We start from the raw sequence: 10,703 nt of genomic DNA, 5'->3' as shown, positions 1-10,703 counted from the left end.
TTTAACTTTTTTGAGTCATTTGAGCTACTTTAACTTTTTTGAGTCATTTGAGCTACTTTAAAACACTGACAGTAAAGGTGAAGTGAGTCGTGTCACCAGGAGTGAAAGGCTTTTAGCTTTTAGCATCCTACGAAGACTATTGTGTATATCCCCTCGTTCTTCCCATATGTGCGTTTGTTCAATTTAAAACGTCGTTTTAAAATTCCTGCAACATGCTTGTAGTGTATAATTTAAAAAGCCTGCTGTGTCACGCGGCCTTCACCACCTTCACTATGCCCAGGAAAAAAAGAATTACTAGTAGAGACCTTTGGAAAGCTCATTCATCATCCCTTGTGCGAGAGCTGTCAGCTAATTTGATTCATCCACACACTATTAGGTCCGGCTGCACAGACCCTCTTCTATTCAGAGGAGCTGAGCTGTATTTGTAGCTACTTCACAACTTATACTGCCTTTTCTCAAATCCACTGTCCTTGCCTCCTTTGCACTTTGTGTCCCCGTGGACACGAAAAAAAGGATCTGCACGGTATTTAGATGATGTGTATAATCATAGTGCAGTAGAAGGCAAGCAGCGCACAGAGGTCATGCGTAACTACTGCAGTATTAGGTCTCTGTAGACCACAGCCACAGAGGGGAGATGCAGAAAGCAGTGAAAGATAAAGGCAGCTACTGCAGTGTTACCTTGATTAACCTGCTTCAACATGGACCTAATGAGACATTAAGTAGCAGCGAAGGACGTTTAACCACAAGGACAGAAACAAGATTGTCTTTGCTCTTTCAGCTGCTTGTTTTAGGTGACTATGAGAGCAATAGGAAACTACACTGCTGTGTAAAACTGCACCACACACTATTGTTAAATACATCAAGGTTTTATATTTCTGTTTCTCTACCATTTTTCAGCCAGCTGAAGTACAGCCCGAGTCTGCTGCTGCAGAGGAGGCTGCCAGCAACAAGGTAAAGTACGTGCTGTGCAGTGTGTGTCCATAGTGCATGATTCATGAAGTCAGGGGTCGATGTTGCCCTGTCAGGTCAACTTGTGAGAGACAGCGCAGCACAGGGAGCAGACGCGTGCGCAGGTGACCTTCAGCGATAAAGACGGAGTCATCACCACTCTGTTCCCATGTTTTTCACAACAGGCCAGGAGAGAAAGTGCTGCGCTGGTTTCCCTCAGCACGAGATAGCAGCTAATAGTATAGAGAAAACTCCGCTGGGACCTGCACAGAGGATCGCATTGCAGGGTCACTGCAATACAGTAAAATGCAACATTCTCTCACTTTGTTCGGAATTGCGCGCATCACGTTACTACACCACAGTACGCGAACGCTGAAGCTTCCAACTTCAACTCGAAAAAGATTAAACCACACAAAAGCAACTATTCAAATCAAGCTTCCTGCTAAATACATATCAAGCATCTGTTCAACAGCTCCGGCTTGCTTTAGGCAGACCGCTGTTTTGTTTTGTTGCTACTAGCTGCCTCTGTACACGAGCATTCAGTATCTAGGTTAATTGACTGAATGAGTACTCAGGGTGCAGAAGGCACAGCTGTGACCTCTGAAGTGAGTGTGTGTGTGTGCACGGAGATGTCCAATCGTGTGTGTGTACACATGTTGGGGTGTTTCCTGCTGTGGTCACATAACCATCACTGCCTGATTCATGCTTCAAAGAAAACAGATGACATAAAGCGAAAGACGATCGCAAACTCCTGCAAAGGGGACTGGACTATTTTAACCCTGGAGAACCCATGGGGTCGGCTCTGACCCCATGGGTTCTCCAGGGTTAATTTGGATTTTGCTCGATGAATTTCATTTACTGAGGCAACTGAACTTTGATAGGTTGTGTTAGCACATTTTTGCGGTGCAATATATTAAGGCATGCATGTAGAAAAGCTTTAAAATTCTGTGCACAAACTGCATAATACAACATTTTTTAAAAAACCCACTACACTATAGTTTTGTCTGTACTGTCTGGATTGTATGGGGAGCTCCATATGATACCTGATTTGCACATGCTGCTTCAAACCAAATGCAAATTTGGCCTTCAGAAGTATGTTGATTGCCTTTTGATAGTTGCTGACAGCATGATTTTTTTTAATCAGGGTCTTGCTGATGTGCATTTATTAATTCCTGCATTAATGATTCTTTTCTAGGCCGGGTGGGTGATGGCTCTCAAGCAACGACTGCATACAAATAATGGACGTTAACCACTGTGACTGTGACCCGAGTCACTGCTTTGTGGAATACCATTCTAAAGCCATGCGTTTGGAGCTGTAGTGATTTAAGCCATTTCAATAATACACCTCAGTTTTTAGACTTTATTAAGAAACGCTGCTGCACAAAATCAATGAAACACATAAGCATGGCTCTTCGGGCTTTCACTTTAAGAAATAAATAGGTCAAATTACCAAAAACCTACTGCCAGCTCATTAACTGGAAACCAGACTTTTTAAATTGTGGACCTACTGCAAAAAAAGTGAGTGTATATGTATGATAGCCCATGGTTTTAAGTCTAAACTTTACACCCTTTATCTTTGTCATTTCCACATTTTCCAAAGCCATGCAGTGGGCCGGACTGGGTCCAGGCCGGTGTAGTATTCCAAGCCAGTCTTACCAGATCCTCAATGATCTCCTTGACAGCAGCCACCACCAGGATAAATAGTAGCGGCACCAGAGTGGTCCAGCGACCAGTGGGAGACACATCTGGGATTTGCTAAAAGAGACACAAAAAGAAGAAACTCAGTTGAAGCTCGACTATCAAAAGAGTCACAAGGATTTTGGTCAGTAATGACATGATGACTATTTAACACGATTAGTTAGCAGTCGTTGTAAAAATAGTGGTTTCGCTAAATGTTGAAAAAGAAGAAACTTTTTATTTAACTGAACTTTCTTGAACGGCGCTGAAAGACAAAAAGCATTACTGCCAACCAGGAAAGGCACAGCAACCATTTCATCTCAACTTGCTCGTTTAGTAATCAGTGATAGCCAAATGTAGTAACTGAAAATAAAAGCTTATCTTATCACGTCTCAGCTAGGTGACTCAAAAAGAGTCGCCCTAAACTACCACAACTTCAATTAAATAAATTGTGATCATTTTTGTTAATCTCTCAGACTGGATATGTGCATGTTACAGAAAAACAGATATTGATATCAACATTAGCATCAGAATTCATGTTTTATTAGCTTGACTTATTATTTAACACACTCAAAAGAAAAAAGATGCAAATTCACATCCAGCACAAACAGCTCTCTTAGTACCTTTATGATTCTCTCATTACCCCTGAATGTTTAATTCTTTTGGCTACCCAAGTCTTTCGACATTAACAGCCAAACATCAGCAAAATTAGAGCCAAGCCGGGCCTCGTGAGACAGCCCCTGTTACACCGCTAGAAGGAAACTTGCATGAAACAGATCTCTCGTCTCTCTCATCTGCATGGATGTTTTATTCAAGGTCGCAGCATCGACAGGGCAGGTAACGAAGACTCGCACTGGCTGCTGTTCAAAGCAGCTACTTCAAGGTCACTGGAATGAGTCCTTTTCCATCCTTAGAGCTCTCATTAACAAGAGCTAGTCTGTCAGGATGAATATCAGCAAAGACAGAAAAGGAGTGCTGTTGAGCTTTCCTTTGGTCCACTTTTTTATATCTTTCCTGGTAAGCTCTGAACACCTGAGATATGGATTTCAGCTTCTTTGAATCATGTAGCGATAATTGGCGGTCGAGGCTTTAAGTTCTCAAAAGGGATTAATGTTGTCTTATGCAGCAATCCACTATAAAGTTCTCTGGGCAAGACATCCTTTGTTCTGCTAAATCAAAAGCAGTGGCAGCAATGCTGAGATCTGTGGCTACTGTTGGGAAATAATCAAAACATGACCACAGCTGATAATGAGAAAGAAAGTGAAACCCTCTTCCCAGGAGAAGCTCCTTTCTTTAAACAAATTTAATGGCTAAAGATTTGCATATCACCCCTGACCCATTTTCCAGTGTGGCTCTCATTCACTACTTGTGTGTGTAAGTCAACGCACAACGCAGTTCCTGCACTTCCTAGCGGCACAGTGCAGAGTCACCCAAGGCCCAGTCCAAAACATCACCAACCTGTAGTATCGCTGCACCCCATTCACAAAGCGTGTACACACAAATCTGTTTGAACCTAATAAAACGTACCAAACTTTCACACACTAGTTCCTGGTGTATGAAAACACACAACAGTAACAAAACACAATTGGGAAAAAAAGAAATGAAATACTCACACACAACACAGAGATCACACACAGTTTTAATGCTTAGCACAGCAGAGTAGGGTCACATTTGAATTCTAAAAAGCTTCATTTCATAACCAAATATACCAACAGTCTCCTTGTTTGTTTGTTTTAATGTAATAGTTACGGCAGTAAAACTAATTTTACATTGTTCTGCAGATTAGTCTGCGTGCGGTCGGGGTAACAACAGAACAATGTTATCAAAATGACCAGCTGGTAATGTTGCAACAGTTTGCCACATTAAACGTTGCCATTACTCAGTGTGTGTATACTCACTTTTGTATTCATTAAAAGCAGGCTTGCATTTTTGCTGGACATCACTTACACTCAAATTTCTTGGCAACATCCCAGTTATTGATGTTTCTCCAGTAACTGCAGTGAGTTACTCTTAGTTTAAAAGACCTGGCACTCCTGGTGTTTCTGCTCATCTTTTATTCAGATTTTTCTAATCAGCATATCAAACCATTGCTTTTCCCCTCTTCTATTTTTCCTGTTTTTTCCGTTTGTAAAAATAATAGGTGCAATGCTTTGTTCAGCTTCATTATTTCTAAATATAGCGGAAAACGATGGAAGCGCGGACGTGTGCAGACAGCTAGCACCAGCCCTATCGATTCTGATTCACTACTATGCTGCTGAGCAGGTTTCATGAACCTGATAATAACGTCTAAGAACTTACTTTGTGTCCCCTGTAAGAACATTTCCATGTTAGTGAACGAGGCCTATTGTGACGAGCCCGTAGATAAATCTCTTTTCCTTTTCAAGCAGACACACACAGTATTACATGTATTATTCATGATCAGGATCTATATAAAGCACTGCATCTGCATGTATGTTTGTGTGACTGAGTGCATATGAAATTACAGACGTGACCGAGAGAAATGGAGTCTAGGTCCTGGTGTACGCTTAAAAAAAACATGAAAAAAATGAATGAAAAAAGTTCAGTGGAAAGAAAGGAAAGTGATGAGAGGTGACATTTTAGCTTAACAACAAAAACACATCTTACCTGGAGGAGTGCAATGAAGAGGAAAAAGGCATTGGCTGCCCTCCTGAACTGTGAGTACAGGAATCGAGGGAGGAAGGTGAGGACATTATATTTTGCTGTGCTGAAGACCAGATCAAGTAGAAAACAAGGCCATGGGTAGAGGGAGCCAGCATGGATATGAAAGAGAGAGAAGTAAACGTTGGTTAATTGTAATAATCCAGTAACTCAGAGAGCTACTTTTACCAACAGTAACATCATCACACTAGTTACCCAAGTTACCCACTTTCAGTGGTAGCCATACATGCTGATGCTATAACAACCATGTGACCATAGATTTTAGTTGTCGTCCATCCTCTTTCAGGTCTTCTGGTATTGCTGAAATGGCCAGTGCACTCCTCCTTTTACTTTTAAGAACGTACCAGTGTTGATCTGGCCATTGCTAAAGATTTTGCTATCTCAATAATATGTTTACTTTGTTTTTCTGTCTAATGATGGCGCCCCAGACTTTCCTTAACATCACTTTGAAAATGTATTTGAAAATTCCAACGAATAGCTAACAAATACAAGTCCAACTCTAAAAACCCAGCAGGCCTCACTTGGCCATGAAACTCACTCAATGATCCAGTTACCTTTGAGCCTCTAAAACAGGGATCTATGTAACTGTAATTCCTAAACAGACAATACGATACTTTTGTTAAACACTGTGCTTCAGTCACATTGATTGTTTGATGTAAAATGCATTATGGTGATGCTCTAGCTGTACTTGTTGTGAAGCCATATATTTAGATCACCCTGGACATATAATTGCATAGCATTAAGCAGCTCCTTGCCCCTCCGCCCACCCATTCTACGAGGTCTTTTGCGATGCAAAGACTTGTCTGGATGTGCGACTGATGAACAGCAGAGCCCAGTGGACTCAGTGATCGTAAAGAATAATTAGGAGCAGGAAGTTAGCTGGCAGTCGGGTCATAAAGACCTCCTGGCAGATCTGTTGGTGCTAGGCTGGTGGAGCCATCAGCAGCCCCAAAGTCAGGCCTCCAGCAGTCTGATTTACAGCTGTGTTAAAGGGTCAGTCAGAGCAGCCACTTTGGGAGAAGATTTATACCATAGAAGGATGCCAAGCCACTGGCAGGGCTTTGCTTACTCACACGCAGACCAGAGCCTTTAGACATACACATGCAGAATATCAGCAAGTACAGTGCAACGAGCATATGCAGTTCAACATCAGTGATATCATTGTTTCCCTCCTGTTAGTCTGAATCATAGATGACAAGCATATTTTTTGCAATTTCACTTGTAGCACACCCAGAAGCACAATGTAGTGGCAGAAAAGCGGTCAAGCTTTGAATTGCAGCACGGAGGAATGAAGAAAATAAACACAGTAACTGTCATCACGCCGGCCTGGTACACACTGCATCTGTCTGGCAAAGCAAGAGAGCAACATAAAGGCATTGTTCTGACAGCAGTACAGTGTGATACCAGCCTCACAAAGACCCATCAGAACAACTCTTCCTTTCATTGATACTTGGTCTTGGACTTCGTTCAATTTGTGTAATAATTAAAATCTCTGGGTAACCTGTAGGTGGGGTTTTGAGCAGGTGTTCCATGTTCACTCACAATGCCACAGCAGCAGCGAGTTAGCTGGAGAGCTAACACAACAAGTTGGAAGCTAAGAGGCAAACAGCAGCATTTCAGAGGCATTTCAAAGCCGCCCGCTTTTCCTTTTTTACCCAAAGTTCAGATGATGAGGCTTCTCTCAAATTCCCCTCTCATTATGCTTACTCAGAGAGACTCGTGCAAAGAGGAGTGGAAGACGTTCGTTTTTATGACACATTTGGTAACATAATGTCATCTTCAACTCGATTAATTATTATCTCACTTCACCTGCTTCTGTCAGCACACAAGAAAAACTATTACGACTCCAAGTGACAGCATGCAGCAGTCAAAGCCAAACTCTTAGTATAAAGATCAGAACAGGAAAAAGCTAGATTTGCACATTCCTACTTCCTTAAAACACAACAAACAGGCTAAAACAACAACTGTACACGGAAACAAAACTGAAACCAAGTCGCTTTATTCGGGTAGAATAATTAGACATAATTACAATCATCATCAGAGGAAACTAAGACTAAAAAGTCAACCAACAAGTCAGACATGCAAATACAAGGAAGGAGGAGGAATATTTTCTGTGTCCCTTTGTTTGTCTGATTGGTTGAGAAAGAAAGACCTGGGTTTTGCTTACACACCATATTCTGTTGCGTCCGTCCTCGTCATCTGATTTGCTGAATTTCTGTAATGTCAGGGTTTGTTTTTTAAGTAAAACAGTTTAAAAGGATCAGGTTTACTGCTTAGTGAAAATTGTAACTGTATTTTACCCATTGATCACACACTTGCGCTCCTTTATTAAATATTTTGCCATACATCATACAGCTAAAAGATTACCACGAGTACCTTTAAATTAATAAATGGCAAGTCCCTTGGATATTAAACATCTAAGCACTGCGGTGTATAGTTATACAGTCTGCCCCTGAGATACAAAGAACGTGTGGCTGGGGATGCATCATGCTCTCTGTGATTTATTTTCTTCAAGCCTTCTGATCTCATGGGGGTAAGCTGCAGAGCATATGCCCAATCATCTCTGGTTACCTTTGTACACAGAATCACTTCCAATAATACATCTTAATGGATGATTATGGATCCTTCATTTTGTTTCCTGGGAGTAAGCTGAGATCAAGAAGATATGAGAGGAGCACTTCCTCCACTTACTCACAAATCAGAGTGTAATGTTATTATGAAAGCCTATTTTGTTTGTTTAATCTTTGAATAAGATTAGTGTGCTAGTTAAAAGAAACAAAAGAGACAGCTAAACATTTTCAACCATGCCTCTGCCATTTATTTAAACATAATATCATATTTCATTAAAGAGTGCTAATTAATAACAATAGTTGGCTCAGATCCTGCAGTATTAAAGAGAAAACAGTGACCAACATTTGGTGACAGTGGAAAGGAAGAACCCCATGTTCACAGGAAGAGACTTCCAGCAAACCACTATTTCTTCACATCGTAGCTCACGTGGGCTTAAGTTACTTTTCAGCACTGCTCGTTGGCAAACACCATAGAGTGGATATGAAAGATGAATAATGCTTCTGAGTCTAAAAAGCCAATGAGGACCTGTACTCACCTTTATAACTCGACAGGGCGACTCCTCTGGTTTGAAAAAAGACGTTTGTCTCTTTAAATGTTAGTCGTACTCAACTCACTTGCTCTGTGATTCATAGTCTGAACTGCTAGTTTCAAGTCTTAGTTAACACAATGACACGGTTAGTTTTCATTTATTTGATTTTTCAATAGATTCCCCATTAGTGTAGATCAGAATAGTAAAGCAGGGTATGCTTCAGGTCGTTAACAAGGCTGTCAATGAATATAAAAATTACATTGTTAAAGAATTTTTGTTTTTATTAATTCTGAAAATCAGTATTTGATTATTGAAAAACATGACAAGCAAAACAAAGACATCTGAAAATAAGTTGACATCATGGCGGCTGTATTGTGTATAGTGAGCGTTTAGCATGTTTAACCATCATTTGCAGTATTATTTACAGTATATGGCTCGTATTGTTTTACTAACACACAAGCATAGGAGGGCAACAGCCAGCAGATGATTAATGTCTCCTGCTGCATTACAACCTCTAATGAGTGCCACTATGAGCACATTATGGAGTTTTCAGCGTGTTTCCAGGGACCACAAACAGGAACAAGGTTAACCAGCTGTGGACTCAGACCGGAGAGACCAGATGACGACACTCAGTAAATAAGCTTAAAAGCCTAATCGCGACCCTGCCTCTCTGCCATATTGCATTTGAGTCTGACTGAAAACTTTTTCTAAATCCTAACATTCGTTCTTCAGCATTCATGTGTACAAGCTGCATTACAGTTATGACACAGTCTGATCTGGATTGATGTTATTGTGGATTAAAAGATGCACTTTCTGCCTTTTTCAGACGTTCACATAGCTTTTAAGCAGAGAATAACCATACAGGAATTAGAGTCAGACATGTTGAGTTTTAGTTTAAAGTCTAAAGATCTCAGTGAAGATTGTGTCAAATAAAACTGCTGCAAAGGTGTTGACTTTCTTGTCAACAGAAACTTTAGCTTTTCGGCCTTGGGATTCCACCGTCAGCGGAACCACACGCTGCCCTGGACTGTGTGTCTGACTGCAGGTGTGTAACGACTGATCGGGACATGTGCAACGTTTTTGGGCCCCTTATCTGTGTTCTTATATTTTCATAATTCGTGTATAGCTTTGAGCAACAGCACATTGAGCCCATCTCCCTTTGTTCAGCATTGCTGTCATGCACTGTGATAACCCCTCCCACTCTGCTTATTTTTTTTATCTGCATTTTCTTCCTGGTTTTGTGGTGGATGCGGGTCCAGAGAGCAGCACGCCTGTCAGCAGCCGACTGATAAAAAAGAGAGCTAGTGCACTAACTCTCTCACTCTCTTCCCCAGAAACCAGAAGCTCGTGTCTTGGGTCTTGGTTGCTTGGTTCTACCTTTTATATTTGGCATTCCCATATTTACTATACTACTGCTAGTATAGTGATGTGTTCTACATTTCCTTAAAGCAAGTTTCATGTAATTGTACAAATTCTGAGTTATTTAAATTCACCACAGTCTGTGTGGTCCTACTTGTCAGCAGATTTGTGACAGCACTGAAGCTGCCTAGCCCCTCAGTCCATCAGCATGCAGTGAAACCTTCGCTGGTTTTCCAGCTCACATGTTTTTATAAGTAGGTCTCTCTTTCATGTCAGCAAAAACTCTTTTTTGAATAAAGTGGCTGCAGGAAACAACCCAACATTTTATTCTGAAAGGTTTTTTATAGAACTTTTTTCAGGTTAATAAAATCTCTCCATCTCCTTCTTATATATCTTACATGCATAATAATGAATACATCATTTCTTTAGGATGAATGCACTCTCAGACAGGATGCTTTGATAATGTTCGACTTGGCTTAGACACTTTAGATAAAGTCCAAAACTGGTTGGACAAAGAGCCATTATGTCTCAATGTCCTCTCAGATCCTTGAGATGTTCAGTGTCTACGCCACATCAGTACCTTTACATTAAAGTATTAGTGAATCGGGCATGGCGGGCATCGCATGCATTATATAATTAAGTTGACTCACTATTCACAAAACTTCAAATTTTATTTAACAGAACACCAAATATATCAAGAATAAATCCTACGCAGTAAAGATTAGTTGCTGTGATTCAGTAAGTGAGACAAAATAAGCTACACATACCAAAACAATTAAAGTAATTTGCATGTCTGGGTCACTGTGTGTTTGGACCCACGGCAGTGTGCGTCTATTCATATGTTCCTTGTTTTCCTCAAAAGAGAGAGCAGCATTTCCTGAATGCTCAACAGGAAAATGGTTTGCACAGCCACTCCTCTTTGCCTGTCAACATCCCAGCA

General features: G+C 40.8%; 1 protein-coding gene across 8 annotated transcripts in view; it reads right to left on the bottom strand.

Moving 5' to 3' along the window:
- Nucleotides 1-10,703, bottom strand: part of atp8a1 (ATPase phospholipid transporting 8A1) — a 106,733-nt gene that overhangs the window by 74,891 nt on the left and 21,139 nt on the right. For all 8 annotated transcript variants that reach the window (XM_005722843.1, XM_005722845.1, XM_005722848.1 and 5 more), the window contains exons 3-4: nucleotides 5,251-5,350; nucleotides 2,605-2,703 (exon numbers count right to left, since the gene is read on the bottom strand). In XM_005722843.1, the coding sequence (XP_005722900.1) occupies nucleotides 2,605-2,703; nucleotides 5,251-5,350 (199 nt within the window). The remainder of the gene's footprint in view (nucleotides 1-2,604; nucleotides 2,704-5,250; nucleotides 5,351-10,703) is intronic.

Source organism: Pundamilia nyererei, unplaced genomic scaffold (assembly GCF_000239375.1).
Source record: "Pundamilia nyererei isolate P.nyererei 1_Seehausen unplaced genomic scaffold, PunNye1.0 scaffold00008, whole genome shotgun sequence".
Lineage (NCBI taxonomy): Eukaryota > Metazoa > Chordata > Actinopteri > Cichliformes > Cichlidae > Pundamilia > Pundamilia nyererei.
Note: the sequence above shows the minus strand (reverse complement) of the source record. Positions and strands in the feature narration are given on the sequence as shown.